At 33.6% G+C, this 17364-nt stretch overlaps 1 protein-coding gene across 6 annotated transcripts in view; it reads left to right on the top strand.

Moving 5' to 3' along the window:
- Window positions 1–17364, top strand: part of LOC146454557 (uncharacterized) — a 123293-nt gene that overhangs the window by 11400 nt on the left and 94529 nt on the right. For 5 of the 6 annotated variants that reach the window (XR_014859237.1, XR_014859236.1, XM_085095295.1 and 2 more), the window contains one exon: window positions 19–356. Coding sequence is in view for 4 of the 6 variants with exons in the window: in XM_085095295.1 (XP_084951421.1) it covers window positions 19–356 (338 nt within the window). In the remaining 2 variants the exon portion in view is untranslated. The remainder of the gene's footprint in view (window positions 1–18; window positions 357–17364) is intronic. The other variant, XM_085095296.1, reaches the window with a different exon arrangement.

Here is a 17364-nt window from a genome sequence, read left to right as displayed (position 1 = left end):
ATTTCATCTTACTTGCAGGCCTCAGAAATTCTGTTGGCTTAAACGAAGGACGAATTGGCGCTTCTACAGTGACCACTCTAGGCTATGCAGAACAAAATTACTGGTCGGATGTATCCTATATATACAAGGGTAGAGACCGAAATATGGGATGGACTCCTCTACAGGAACCCGGTGAAGATTCTACATCTGTTAGTGTATTTCTTGAGGCACGCCATATGCTGACTGGATTTGCAGTACTGAGCTGTCCAGACCTCCCCTGTGTTCCTGAGAGTGTTAAAATTATCTGGGTACACAGTGTGGGGGCGAGGAACCTTCCCTATAATTCACAAATGCCGCGTAACGAAAATGGTGGTTTGGTAAGTGTAAGTTAATTCATCCCTTCTGTGCTTAGGCGTGTTGGGGTAAAGAATTTTGTATCATCCTTATGGCTTTTCTGCTAGTTAAAGCGTGCCTGGTGCTTACTTGATTTTAGAGACTTTCTTTTTCTGCATGGCCAATAAATTAATCTCGAAAGTTTATGGCTTTTCATTGGTGCGATCTAAGCAAATTACCCTATAATTGTTAACATTATTCTCTTTCAGACATATCTTTTTCATCAGTTTTTGCCTTGTCTGGTGTAACAGAAATTAATAGGAAAAGCAAAATTCGTTGCACTGGCAAAGTTGCTAAAGAAGGGTACAAGTGTTTTGCTTATGTTGCTGGAATTGTAAATAAGGCGAGAATTCGTTGCGTCACTGCAAACATAAATATATAATAAAGATCGTGGATATCTTTGCTATATGAGATGTACCTACGCTTCTCACATCTATCCAAAAAACGCTGGATCCTTGTAAGTTCAGCTTCAGCGGGTCCATACACCGCAGTTCCGCATGAGTTGTTTGGTAGTACAACAGAATCGAAGAGGTAATCCGGCAATTTGAACGTTCACCTAGATTTGTTCTAAATGCCTAACTTTCCAGTTCACGGTACAAATTTCACTCAGTCCCCTCCCCCTCATAAGTGTTGTTCCACCACAAGTTAGGGGGGTTTACTACTCTGCTTTCGGTGGTTTCTTAGAGGGAGACGGACACGTGCCCGATTCCCAGTTTTCTCAACTAGTTTTGTGTCCAAGATCGTAGCAAGTTGATCTTTTTACCTCATGACTTTAGAAGTATTAATTTGGTTTGGCAATGTATTTATTGGTGAAGTGATAACTCTTAATATAGCACCAGCATACGTTTACTTGGAGAAAAGGCCGTTTGATTGAATTGGTTTGGAAAAGGCACACGTGGATTGCTGTTTTTTGTCAACACTTCAATGGTGCCGCTTTATTTGAAATAAAGAGAATGTTTTTATTATATAGACAGCAGTGTTTTGCTGGAAAATACTTCACCCATAAAATTCATGCAAAACCACATCCGTCACCCGAGTGGCGTATTTTCCATATCCTCACTGGTGAGGATATTGATGATGTCATTTCCCATTTTTCATGGTTGTCTCTGCAAACAGTCAAAGAAAAGCGGTGAGCGATAGATTTGTCTAAACAATAAAAAGAAAATTACTGCTGAGATAACTACTGACAGGGCATTCAAGGGCACAGCTGATGAGCCCCTTGTTTTAATTGCAAGGAAACAATACCTCACCAAAAAAAAAAATGAAGCATAATGAGCCTTAATGTTGGCTTTTTTCCACAAAAAACAACAACCATGGTTCATTCCTAATTTTAATAGTAATGACACTGCTTTCTGGGTAGTGTAGACGTATCTAAATGTTTAACTTTTGTTTTCTGTGAAATTTTGACTGAATTACAATTTTTTCAAAATACCTCCTTCTAAACTTCAGAATTGCGCGGCATTGTAACAACCATTGTTTGCATACTTGAGAGATTGGATTGATGACATGTTCTTGCTTCGGACAATTTGAAATGTGGCGTTTTTGCATAATTACAACAATTGACAAGAGTAGTATGGGATATGAGGGGATCAGCGCCTTTTTCCAAAATATGGTTAATTTTTTGCGCTGATATTTTGCGCTGATATTTAAAAAAAAAAAAATAGAATCAATTATTTTTCCAAGTCGAAATATCCTCAAGGCATTTTCAAAAGAAAACTTTTTGGAATTCTATATTAAAATATCCACAAAAGTGCGTTTAAAAAATCATCATATGGAATCAGGAGTCATTTCGACGCTTGGGTGTTATTTGAATAAATATGGCTCAGGCGAAGCGACGATGGAGTCGCCGCTTTTAATTGCGCAAATAATTTCCCAAGGTCAAACCAATTTTGTTAAAGAAATTGCATCAATGATTTTTTTCCAAAACATAGGCGTTTCTATCAAATTATCATCATATGGTTCAGGTGGAGCGACGATAGAGACACCGCTTTTAATTGCCGTATTTGAATTGTAGATGATTTTTCCATTCATCGAAATATGACTTTGACATTTGTTGAGTTATTCCATCACATGTATATGAAATTTGGTTTCCATTTTCACGAATAAGAATGCTTCCATAATGTGCCCTGAAAACAACCAAATAAAAATTTGTTATCACAAAAACATTAGTATCACAAATATCACGTTCTTCTAGTTGAACCGGCTTACCTGAATATATCAGATTAATTGTTTTTGGATCTCGACTGCTAAAACATCTTTCACAAACGGAAGTCACTTTACCATCATAATAAAATTGCCGATATGTTCTTCTTTTTTTGCAACTATGACATTTGGTTAACTGATTTATGACTTTGATGCATGAGCAATTATCCTCCATTGGATAATAGCTTATAACCTCCTTCATGTGTTTTTCGGCTTTAATTGGAAATTTTATGATATATTTATTTTCCATTTTTTTTATACTATTATGTAGTGTCATCTCTTTAAGCCTTTTCGAAAAATTTATTCTTTGCTGTCAATAGCTTGTCTCTTCGACGTTACTTTTTTTCTTACGCGTAAGAAACGCATTCACGCCATTATCCAAATACTGTTTCACTTTCTCGGAAATGATGTAATGCAGTGGGACTTTCCCGCTTGCGTCTAAATTTAGTCTGTTGTGTCCAAGGTCATGCGACAGTCGTATGATTCTATCGACCAATCAGAACTTCCATTTTTTTCACCAAAATTGTTTCTTAAATCGATTTGGAAACCAATTTGGAAATCAATTTGGTTTCACTTTTGGAAGTGACTTTGGAAGCAACTTTGAGGATTGAAAATGTTTAATATTTAAACGGTTTTGCATTTTGCATAACAAAGGCTTCTTTTTTCATTATTACGCTTTAAACAATATTGTGTACAATTATATATTGTATAGTAGAATGAATTGTGATTTATATTCAGCAGAAATTCATGAAGGTTTCAAGGATTTTGAAGAGTCTTGTCCTTTCTGTCATGAGCAGTTTAAAAATCGTAAGTCAAACGAACGCGAACAATGTTGTTGTGATAATGCTCATATAATTCTTGATAGAGGTTATTCAGTTTGTAAAAATTGCGGGCAAGTTGCTGGCTATAAAGTAGTAAACGAATATGTTAATTTCCGAGAGAATCTTTATCGAGTTCGTACAAAGAGCGTTTACAATCGAAAATATCATCTTGAAAATATAATCGATGATTTATTGGCAGCATCGATGATTCGTATTAATTATCAACAGAGGGTAAAAATACATCGTATTTTCGCTGAAATAAATAAAATCCTTCCCCGTATTAATGGGAAAAGGAAACGTATTATCAGTATAAAATTTTTATTGGAACAAATTCTAAGAGCCATGGGATTAGAACACAGTCCGCTTGTTTGTATTAAGAGTGACCGAACATTGGCTAGTTATAAAAAATATTGGGATAGTGGATTGGATTTGATTGGTGGTGAAATAGGTCAGTGAAATAACTTATCATACATCCTTGCTTGTTTATCAACAATTGGTGTGTTGTCTAAAATATAATCATCAGCATGTTGTAGTTTTTTCAGGAGATCATCATCAAATTCGCCACTTCTAAGGATTTCTTTTATAGATATTAACAAGTGCCCGTATCTTTGATAGCTAGGCGTAATGACATTGATATGTTTTTATATCGACATTCTTATGCTTCAAATATATTTGAATGAAAAGTGAAACAGCAGTAGCCGCAACAAGAGATATACCTGAAGTGGGTATACTACTGGATATACCACCAGCAGCAATAATTGCAGAACTGATGTTACCGATTAATTTCCATTTTCTATAGGATTTATAAGCTTTTTTGTAAATCCACATTTTTTTGTGATATGTGATCGATTTGGTCAGATGATAATGTGTTGCTGTCGTGGTCAAAATCTGTTACATCAATCATAGTCTTCTATAATTATTGTCACACAAAATTTTATGATTTTTTAAGAGCTTCATTAATCGTGCTGATTATTAACGGTTTTATTTTAGCACGCATCATATTCTCCAATAGTCCTTTGATGTCAGAATCCAATTGTACCAAAGATTGTCTTATACTATTGTCAATCAGTGGTTTGATAGTATCCTCTGTGTGGCTCTGGAGTTGACTCAGAGATATTGCATGATTTGGTTGTGTTCCATCTTTGATAATCAGATGACGGTCTTCTGTGTCAAGGTGACCATCATCATTGACGTGAATTGGTTCTTTCCATATGATATCTTGCTGCATTTCATGTCTGACTGTATATTCAAACTTATTTCCGTTTTCATCTTCTACGTATGGCATTGTATATGATATGATTATATTAATATTGCTTTGTGATAAATAGTAAAATAAATGTTTCTTAATTTTGCACATTGCAGTGAAACAATAGTATCGAATAATCTATTTACAGTTATCCATACTGTGTTAGCATCTTGAAAATCAAAGTTATAATTATTTTTTTGATTACTTAGAAGTGTTATAATAATTGTATCTGTGACTCTTTCATAAGTTCTTCTCATAAGTCTTATATCTGTGATCCATATTTTTTTATCGAATCTGAGATAAGCGCCTTTTGTGACGAAATAACCATTATGTATAACATCTCCGAAAATCCGAACTGGTCCATTTTTTTTCTGTAGAAATTGTAAATTTACAGCTTCTTTATCTTCTGTAGGATCAGCCAAATTTACGATCCTATTATTATTCATATTAATATCAGCGTATATCTCATTTTTCAACCCATCATAAACTCTTGGATCTACACTATCACTCCATCCTTTGATTCCATAAATAACCAAGTATCCTTCTGGGTTCTGGACAACAGCTCTGCCAAGGATTACCAATGTTATACGATCGGGTGTGTTTTTACTGTTATTATTTATCTGAACAAGCAGTTTGCCGTATGTGTCAAATGCTCGGTAGACCTGTTTGTGAATATAGACAGTTGTTCCCTGAGTTGACAATGATACATTGGTGGATTCAGGGAAATAATACTCGAATACCATTGTGTAGGTACCAATGGGTAATGGATAAATGTTGAATGAGATACCACTTCGATAATCATTAGACCCATCAGTATCCTTAATCATTGTGATTGAATAAGCTTTTTTATTTTGATGAGCAGATTCTCTGAAGTTTTCTTCGAACCCATCTACCCTAATATTATACTCCGAAGCTGATTCATCTGTGTCATACAGGTATTTGAATTCGTTTGTTTTGTGACTGCTAATCAAATGTGATTCAGCAAGTTTATCTTCAAAATACTTTTTATTTGCACCGTCTTTATCATTGGTTGGCTATTTAACATTTATCAACTTATGATCATTCAAATTTAAATCAGCAGTCATTGAATTGGTCCCATCTCTTCTCAGGGTGGTGTTCAAATTGGTATGAACTAAAGTTGAAACAGTATTGATAACATTGGTATCTCGATCGTCAACATAGTTTTTATCAGCTTTGAGATTCAGCTCGGACACCCGAGCAGCAGCTGATGGATCATTCGATAATTTCAGAAATTTAATTTCATGACCACGCATGTCTAGATCACCACCCATTGCAGCAGGATTTAAACGGTTAAGAAAGTTATGATCAACGTAGTATTTATTAACAGCATCAGTATTATCAACAGGTGGACCCATATCTTTTATCAGATGTCGATCCATATCAAGGTTACCAGTCATTGGTGATGATCCATCCTTTTCCAAATAACCTGATAAATCAGGCGATGGTATTTTTTTAACAGAATCATCAACGTACTTTTTATTTGCTGCTTGATTGTCATTATCAGGTTTTAAGACATTAATATCAAAAAATGTTTTCCGTCCGGTAATATGTTGTTCTGTTGATGTGACCATTATTTCGCTTTTAGCTCGTCCACCATAACCATCAAAGTTTTTCAAATCTGGTATATGAAGATGAATGTTTTCATAAGACTGATGCTCAGTCATTAATCGAACATCATTAGAGCTACCAGCGCCATCTGGTATATCTTGTAGATAGATACTATTGGTATGAACGTTGCCAGTATTGCTGTAAATTACTGATTTATTATTGACGACTGTACCTGATTGTGCTCCATCCAACAATTGAATCTGACTCTTTGTGACAGCATCATTAGGATCAGTGCCTTGTTTGACATTAACCATTTTTTTGTTTTGTAAGTTATAATCACCATTATCTGTTAGTATAAAACCAACGCCTGGAGGTCCTTGAGGACCTTGTTGTCCTATTGATCCAGAACCTGTTGTAGAAGTTGTTTCATCATTGAAAATTCCCATTATACTAATTGATTAGACTGTTCCGTAAAAGTTTCTTTTTACAACTTTCATAGATCTGTCCACATAGAGAAAATAATATGGTCTTTTGGTGGCTTTAATATATGTTCCCTTATCAACTCCCAATTCACGGGATATCAGACTCTGTTCATTATTGCTTGGGAAGTCGTAGACACAGAAATGTGAACAGTTCAACCTGATGTCCTTTGGCGTCTTGTAAAATGATTGACTGAGGTAAATAACAGAGCAGTTTTTATGCCGACCTCTTATAAAATAATCGATTAATGGTTTTTGGTTTTTATCGCAAATAAAGTCATCGAATATGACAATCTTTTGTGATTCATCATCCATTAAACTCTCAACTGGAACTATCTGATCATTGCTATAAACTATCACATCATAACCAACACTATTTAATATATCATTTAGCTTTTGAATCATATCTTTATACTTTGCTCGTTCTAGATTTTTTGCATAAAGATGTATCTGATCATAGTAGAGTAATGGTTTCATAAGCATGTGATAAAGAAGGTTAGTTTTACCCGAACCAGTATTACCACAGATAAGCATTCGAAATGTATCATTTGGCATGAATCCATACAACCGTTTGAAATTATTGTTTTCATTTTTATTGTCATAGTTTGGAATATCCATTATAATATTTAATTAGACAATAAAAATGATGGATTTGTATATGATTTCTGAAAGATAAGTTTAGATAAGTTTAGATAAGTTTATGTAAGCGAATAGTATAATGGACTTACAAAGATTAAAACAAATATCTGAAGCCAAGATTAAGGCTGGAATTTTAACTAAAGAGGTAAGAGATACGTTGAAGGAATACAAGCATAATAAACAAGATTTACAACAGGGTTTATCAGAAACGTTCAAACCAATAATTAAAGCTCAGGATGAGACAAAACAAGCAATCGACGACAAACAGGATAAATTAATTGAGCAATTGCAGAAAAACCAAAAAGCAATCACATCAGGTTTGGAGAACATTGAGATGTTAGCAATTCAGCCTGAACAACCATGCACAACCACAACAACCGCAACAAGCACCAAAACTGCCGATTGGTTACAAACCAGCAATGATGATGTCTAATTATGAATCAAATCTAGACAAGGGATTCGATGATGATGAAATTGAGACAATGATGAAATATAAATTAATTCCACCTAGTTCAGTATTCCAACATGTTAAGGATGGTTCGGTTAATTTCAAGGATTATGATGAAAACGTCGGCAAAGTAATACAGGAACTTGGTAGAAAAAAGGTACTTTATCAAAAGGTCAAGGTAAAACCAATAATAAAGACAAAATCGATATGTTGACCAAAGAAATCAAAGTGGTGCAAAAATACAGAGAACGGATTGCAGTAATCCCTGAAGGTCTCAAAACCATCAGTGGTAAAGGCTTGGTTACACAACCAAAGCGGAATGCGTATAAGATAAATCAATATGGTCAGTATGGTGGTCTCATGATTGATATCCCCAAATTGATGGGACAATTACGTCTTATTGCATCAAAAGATGGGCAAAAAGTGCTTGATAAGAAGGTTGATTTTGACACCATTGATCTCCTCACAAAGAGATTCAATTCAAAAAAGAAATACAGTGATATAGCCAAAATGGTTTTCAATGAATTAAACCAACTGAGTGAAATTCCAATCCATAAAACCAGTAATAAGTTCAAAAAAATAGGATCAGGAGTTGTATATTTTAATAATATAAATGACCTACTTGACAGAATGGAACTTCTCGGCGGATCCATTTTAGCTGGGAATAACTCCGTTAAAAATGAATTTTCACAGATTGCCCATAAATTGAATCAACTAGGTACGATTTCCAATAAACAGCTCAATGAGTTGTTGAATAATTATGTATTATAATGATATATATGCAAGAACGAGAAATAAAGATATCATCCGTTAATCGTCAAAAAATAGGTAGGAGTCAGCCTGAAGACTTTTCAATCAAGTTTAATCCACCAATTCATCTTGGCAGCGATATGAAACATGAACTAGCAGTTAATCGTGTGTCAATGACTTATTCATGGCATAATATCAATAAAAACAACAATAATAAAATCAAATACTCCAAAGATAGTGGAGCCAATTGGGAAACAATCACATTTGTTGATGGTATGTACAGTTATGATGATCTCAATAATTATATTACACAAGCCATTGAGCAAAACGATGATAAACCAGCCAATGGTGTGGCTGTCAAACTGTATTTTGTTTTATCAAGTTATCGTGTCGTTGTCGAACTTGGAAATAAATGGAGATTAGATATATCCAATTCAAAATTCGGTGATCTGATCGGTTTTGAGCCCAAAATAATAACACAATGAAATGAAATTGTATAATGAGACAAAGTGAATTCAAAAGAAGATTTGACCCAGAAATGGGTCGTTATGTTAGAAAGAATATTTACGATGAATCAGTTGTTGGTGGGAATATATTTACATCAATTGCATCAAAATTATTCGGAAAAACAACCAGAGAATTAGCTAAAAAAGGAGTTAAAACAGCAGCTACAAAGGCTGTTACAAAAACTGGAGAGCATATTGGGAATAAAGCCGGAGATAAGATAGTTCAGTTATTGAGTAAAAAACAACCCTCAATTTTGTCACCTACTAGCGTGTCCACTCAGCCAAAGGTGACAAAACAACTTTCTGATATGGAAATAGCAGATCGAGTGAATCAGATAATATCTGGTGGGAAAATCAGAAGGAGGAAAATTGTGTAATATAATAGTATAATGAAATCATTCAGGAATCCAAAATATTTAGAACGTTATGAAGATGTCTTTTTCGAACTTGAAACACCACTGAATACTGGTGATCCAGGAAACGACAATTCTCAGAAGAAAACCGGATACAGGTTTGTGGTTGACAACACAGGTGAGGTAACACCTTTCGACTGGTATAATGCCAGAATCTCAATGACCTTCAAAGTACAAACAATGGCTAACGCTAATATTGCGGCTGAGGATCATAATGGGATTGTTAATGGATCCCATTCATTCATCAACAACTTCGATATTAAACTAAATGGTCGGAAAGTTTATGACTGTAACGATGCAAATCAAGCTGTTAATATCAAAAATTTGTTAGAATACAGTCAAGAATACGCCCAATCAACTGCAACGAATGAATTATTTTATTTGGATACAAACCGACACGCTGAAGAAAGACCTGCTCAGGCAAATTACAATAAAGGATTTGCTGCAAGAAAAGCACTTTTGGGTTTATCAGCAGATGTTACAACAGAAATTACTCTTAATCATTATTCATTTTTTGAGGCACTACGAGATGAACTTCTTCCTTCAACAAGAATGGAAATAAATCTACAAATTGAATCAGATAATAATCTTATTTGGCAAGCTGGGGCTGCGTGCCGTGTTATGATAATGAGGATGCAACTAGTTGTGCCAAGAATAACTTTCAATTCAGAAGGACAATCATTATACATTGATCAGTTTATGAAACCGCATAAATGGACATATCTACGTGAAAACATCGAACGATCAAACAGTACTAGACTACGATCTGGCACATTTACAATATCAACTGGCATCGAACGACCAAGACATGTGTTTGTGTTCATTATCAATGATGCCAATATTGGTGCACAAACGACTAATCCTTTCTTGTACAACACATTCAATGTTGCTAATGATCGAGCACTATCTTCTGCTCATCTGGTTGTTGCGAATGGTAATGAATATCCTGATGTGCACTACAACCCATCAACTGATATGACACGTGTTTACCGAGATGTACTGAAGTATGTTCATGCAAACAATGAATATGGACAAGGTACACTTTTGAATTCTTCTAATTTCAAATCATTATTCGGGTTTTTATACTTCGATCTAACAAAACAAAAGACGGATATTAGAGATGGAACAACTAAACTGGTATTTCATTATGAACTATCAGGTGCCACAAATGCAAACTACTCAGTTTATGCCCTCACTTTATACGAACAAGATACTGAACTTGTGCAGAAAGACGGCAAGCTTTTATTCAGATAAATATAATTTTGTCTACACATATCATATACAAGATATGACAAGCTATCATTCACATGGTGTAAAATTGTCTCAAGGACAAAAACAAAAATTAGCAAAAGCATTGAGAAATAATTCAGCAATAACAATCAGATTATCACATGATGAACTAAATGGACCTAACCAACTTATGTTAACCAAAACCCAAATAAATAGATTACAAAAGTCAATGGAAAATGGTACTGGTTCTGATATCAAAATATCAGAAACACAGATACGAAAAGCAGTCAAAATGGGAGGGAGCCTATGGTCATCATTATTCAGTCTTGGTGCTAGGGCACTTCCAGCTGTAACAAGTCTTGCTTCAAAAGCTGCTGGTCCACTGGCTACTGGAGCATTATCTGGTCTTGCCAGTCTTGGTGTTGATAAGATATTCGGAAAAGGACAGGTTGGTGGGTTCTTAATTCCACAAAATAAAGCTGATCAATTGATAAAGTATAAAGATTGGTTGACAAATGAACAAAAGAAACAAATCATTAATGCAATTCATACTGGAGGACAGATTGTTATTAAACCGACAAAGAGTCAATCAGGTGGTTTATTGGGTACATTATTGGCTTCGATTGGCGTTCCTTTATTGTTGAATGCATTGACTGGAAAAGGGTTGCAAGTGGACAGAGAGAGATCAAGACGGTCTGTACCAGTTTATGTTCCCAAAAATACCAATGGTGGTTTGGTTCTTCCAGCTGATTATAGACCACCTCCATTTTATGGTACTTGGAAACAACCCATAGGCATGGGAGTAAAAAAAAAAACCTCCAAAAAAGGAAAAGGGTTACTACTGGGAAAAAACAGTCCTTTCAAAAACATTCCACTAATCGGGGATATCTTGTAGAATTTATTAATACTCCGCTTAGCAATTTTGATCTTAATAATTGGGTTAAACAGCTTGGTATTAAATATTTCAGAGGAGTTTTCAGCAAAGATAAATTACCCATGTCCATCAGAAACAATGAAGTGGGGATCATAAATCTTGATGATTATATCGGATCAGGCACACATTGGGTTGCATATCGAAATGGAAACAAATATGCTGAATATTTTGACAGCTTCGGATTACCTATGCCAAAAGAAGTGGAAAAATATCTTGCAACAAGTGTTAAACCTTTGATATAGTCATCAGATGAAATTCAAGATCGAGATTCTGTATTATGTGGATATTGGTGCCTCTATTATTTAATTGAACGTCAAAAAGGTAAATCAATTCCAGAAACAATTCATAATACCAATTTACATTTGAACACTACTGATAGTGATAATCATGAATTCATAATAAATTATTTCAAAAATATTGTGTAATATATATGTATAAATGGTAAAATCGTATTGTGTTAAACAGAAAAAATCTACTGAATGTGTTGAACCTTCTGGTTATTTCCACACAAAAAATAATAGATTAATGTTTTTTTGTACTTGTGCAGAATGCGGGATAAAAAAACCCAAATTAGTTAAACAAAATCAGGGAAACGGAGCAGCCCGCCCAAAGGGACGGGCATAATGGATACTTTAGCATCAACTGGTACTGATATGTTAATTCAACATGGTATCCCATGGTTGGGTAAAAAGGCTGTAGAAATGGGTAGATATTACGGATCTGAAGCATTGAGAAATCTCAAGCTACAAAAGAAGGCTCTTGATTATGCTTTAGAAAAAGCTACTCCTTTTATAAAGAAGACAGGTTCTGAAATGCTTGATCAATTATCTACCAAAGTACGTCCTAATAAAAAATATGTTACTGACAGAAAGGATCTCGATGGGAGTGGTTTAGGCGGTTTCGATCTTCAAAAACAACTATCCAAACTTGGAGAATTACATATGAGAACTCCTAAGGGGAAAAAATACAATTATTGTGGACCTGGCACAAAATTAGAAGAAAGATTAGCATCAAATGATCCCAATTATCGAGAACCAATAAATAAACTAGATGCTATTTGCCAACAACATGATATAGATTATAGTAATGCTAGATCATTATCCGATAAACACGCAGCTGATGATATTATGCTACAAAGAATATCTGAGATACCTTATCGTGAAAGACCTTGGGGTACAAGCTTAGCTCAAGCTGCAATAGCCACAAAGAAAAAGCTTGGACTTGGAGCTTCAAAAAACGCCAAAAGCCGTCGAGTAAAAACTGGCAAGAAACATTAGCTGATGAACTGCATAAACCCATAAAGCGTAACTTTACTCGACGGCGTGTTATTGTTAATCATGTTGATGAAATATGGGCTGCTGATCTTGTTGAAATGCAACAGTTGAGTAAATGGAACAAAGGTTATAAGTATCTTCTCATGGTTATAGATATCTTCAGTAAATACGGCTGGATTGTTCCGTTAAAAGACAAGAAAGATGAAACTGTAACCAAAGCATTCCAACAGATTTTCAAAGAAGGGGATAAACCAGAGTATCTATGGACTGACAAAGGCTCAGAGTTCTACAACAAACATATGAAAGACTTACTCCATTAACACAACATAAAACTCTATTCAACAGAAAATGAAGAAAAATCATCAGTGGTGGAAAGATGGAATAGAACAATCAAAACCAAGATGTGGAAGCAGTTCACTGCCCAAGGCAATACAATGTATCTGGATATATTACCCATGTTGTTGAAACAGCATAATATGTCTAAACACAGCTCAATCAAAATGACACCAACAGAAGCCAGAAAAAAGAAAAATAAAGGAACTGTTTACTTCAACCTATATGGTGATATGAGGCAACCAAAATTACCTAAGTTTAAAGTAGGTGACAAAGTCAGGATATCAAAGTATAAAAGAAAGCTATTTGATAAAGGTTATACACCAAATTGGACTGAGGAAGTGTTCATTATCGACAAAATCCAATACACCAATCCGATCACTTACAAACTGAAAGATCTCAATAATGAAGAGATACAAGGCAGCTTTTATGAAGCTGAATTGTTAAAAGCAAAACAAGAGGTCTTTAGAATTGACAAAGTCATCCGGAAAGATCACAAGAAAAAACAAGCTTTAGTGAAATGGAAAGGATATAGTGACGACTTTAATTCTTGGATACCGTTGAAGTCTTTAATGGTTTAAACAGAAATTAATATATCATATATCATATATGGATAATATAGATTGGAAAAAAAAACTGTTTAATGAACTGGCATATTCACATGATGACACACAGTCCTGGAAGGGTATCATTGAAGATTTTGATGAATTAAATGATATTGTTGACTTGCCATCAAATAAAAAAAATTTTCGTGATCCTTATTGGAAAAATAAATTACTATACATGATTAAATATAGTAGCGGTCTCGAATATAAGAAAATTTATGATAAAGTAACTGAAACAAGAAGTTGTGTTTATGATGATGAAATTGATGATTATTCTGATGCTCTTATGATCTTTGAAAAAAAATGCATTTTAGATGAGTATTCTGATTCTTCCATTGATTCGTCTGATGATTTAAATGATGATGAAATAGATAAAATGTCAGAAAAGTCTTCTAAGTTTTTTTATCAGTGTTAATAAAACTAAATACTAATAAACATTAATTTCTCCACATTTTTTTCTATGATAATTTTTATATTGATTTTTCATTGTTTGACCACATTCACAGGTATATGTTCTTTTAGCCTATTTTTCTTCATCGCTTAATAATCTCATTCTTTTTTCTCCTGTTCTTGATGATTTGATATAATCATCCGGCATATCTTCTTTTTTCACATATTCAAATTTGTAAGAAATACCATTCTTTTTGGAAATTCCAGTTTTGCAGTGGTTAATACCTTCGCAAACCATTTTTACTATCCCTGCATTAATACCAAGATATTGTTGAATAGCATACATACTATTAAAGTATGTCACCTCATTATTACTACAATTGATGGCTTTTACAAATTTTTTATTGGTATGATTATTTGCCACAAACGAATAATCACGATTTTTTGCTGCTTTTTTATTATTCTCTTTTTGGGATAATAGTTGTAAATTGGATAAACGGTTATCATCTTTGATATCATTGATGTGATCAATCACTTTTCCTCTCGGAATTGCCCCATTAAAGCATTCCCAAACAAAACGATGAACATAATATATTCTTAACATTTGATCATTTTTTCTAACCAGACACTTCATATATCCATTACAACTTTTATGACCCTTTGATGGTAGTTTATTATCAACATTTATGATACTCCCATCATCAGAAGCCGCATACAAATCATAAACTGGATGTATTACATATTTTTTATCAGAAATTTCTATCATATTTTATAATAGTGACAATTCTTTAAACCGTATAAAAAATAAAATCTACATTATTATTATATGAAAGACCTTTACATCGAATTATTATACAAATGTTATGAATATAATCACCAATCTAATTCTGAAATATTTGATAATATGTTGATATATTATAATTATAAAAATGATGGAACTATTATCGGATATATCACTGAACATCATTTAAAATATTTGAAAGAAAAATTCATAAGTGGAGAAAATGGCTTTTTCTCAACATTGATTAAAATATGTGAATGTTTACAACCTTTGAAAAATCAAAAAATTGAATTATTAATTGAATACGTTATTGATTCTTTACAAAATTAACCACATTTTTCTATCAGCCTGAGACCATATGCATAACTATTTACACCATCATTTTTAATGTATCTTTTATCATCAAAACATGACAATGAAACTTTGTTCAGTGAAAAACTCTTGAGGATATGCAAATCACTTCTAATCGTTTTCATGTTATGATACATTTGCTCGTTGTTGAATAATATATTTTTGTAATCCTCATGTTTGATGACTTTTTTAATCACATTTTTTGCAATACCTTTTGCAGTTTTATTGTTTGTGCCATCATCTTTGGTGTATGAATACATTTTACTACATAAACCAATGAATTCCGTTATTGGTTTGCCAGCCGCTTCATCTTTAAAGTGCACCTAACCCCAAAAATTTTTTTTCGCTTAAATAAATCTTTGCACCTGTTTGAAACGCATTGAGCCTTTTTGCGCGTTTTTTCGACCAAATCTTGACTTTTTATAGGCTGTAAAAGTTACGAAATCTAGCCATCATTTGTTCCATGACCGAGCTAGTAAGGGGCATGGGTCTATTCCTTACTTGACGTCACAAACTGCTTTGCATGCATTTTCACAAAGACTTAATACAATGCAAATCAGTTTGTGACGTCAAGTAAGGAATAGACCCATGCCCCTTACTAGCTCGGTCAGGGAAAAAATGATGGCTAGATTTCATAACTAAAAAAAGTCAAGATTTGGTTAAAAAAGGCGCTAAATAGCGCAATATGTTTCGAACAGGTGCAAAGATTTATTTAAGAGAAAAAAACATTTTGGGGTTAGGTGCACTTTAAACTTACCTATTACCTTTTTATTACTAGCATCATAAAACGGACTATCTTTTGAATAGTCACTGTTATCAAATTTATCTTTATCATACCAAAAATCTTTGTAGGCATCTTCTGTTTTAATTTCATACGTTAAAGAATCTGTGTCTGTAAATAATAATTTCGCTCCGTTTCCGTATTTGGATTTGATGTAGTTATAATGAAAATCATATATTAGTGTTTTACTTATATCTAGAATACACATCCCAACATATTCTGGTCTATTTAGGGTTAATGTCTCTTTGATCTTATGAACAGCTACAAGATTCTCGTTGAAAATTTTACTGGATACAAAGGTTGGTTTTGATGTTAATCGGACAAGTTTCTTTTCATCTGTAACTAACCTTACATCAACTCTTTTTCTGAGGTTTTCCATGGTTTTTCCAAATACGCTATTATTCATCAGTTTGAAGAAATCTTTTTCAAAACTATTTTTGGCATTAGTTCTTTTAAGAGTGTTGAAATCTATGTATTGTTTTAGCCATGGTGATTGATCAAATTCAAGTACTCTATAAACCTTGGTTATTTTCAAACCTAGATCAAGATATAAATGCAAATTTCTGTAATGTAATACATAGTTCCGTTTTTCAGACAAAGTTGGAATTAATTTATGAACCTGACCAATGGAAATATTATACTTTTCTTTTATCGTACTACAATAATTCGACAACATATTCTCTTTTACACAAACTTGTTCTGGTGCTAATGGAAAATCATTATGAAGATCATGTAGTGAGGTAGGATAATCCAAATCAACCTCCAATATTAATCCCTTTTTCGATGAGGAATCATACTTAGCTAAGTCAAGTTCATCGATTTTATTTTGAGACATCCATTTAAAACCACCTGTTGGAAGATATTGTGACATAGCCCAACCATATAAATTATTTGCATCAAGATACATGATATAAGAAGATGGTTCTTTTTCATCATACTCTTTCATGTAGGGATTATTTGCTTTTCCATATCGATTAGCAATGTAACTGGTACCACTTCTTAGACCTTTTTCAATAAATTGGAACATATCAATATCAGTCATAAGTTCTAATTTGATACCAGTCATTTTTAACGTAGCATCCCAACTCAAACCCGGACTTGTGAAATAATGACATGGATCTAACTTATAATATTCCAAACACGTTTTCCTGAAATTTTCAAAAACATCTGCTAATAAAAGTATGTCACTGTTTAAGTAAAGATCATGATATACTCCCATATTTTCTATTTTAAAGGTTTT

Source organism: Pavona decussata, unplaced genomic scaffold (assembly GCF_977016875.1).
Source record: "Pavona decussata unplaced genomic scaffold, jaPavDecu1.1 SCAFFOLD_300, whole genome shotgun sequence".
NCBI lineage: Eukaryota > Metazoa > Cnidaria > Anthozoa > Scleractinia > Agariciidae > Pavona > Pavona decussata.
This window is presented reverse-complemented; position numbering and strand designations above follow the sequence as displayed.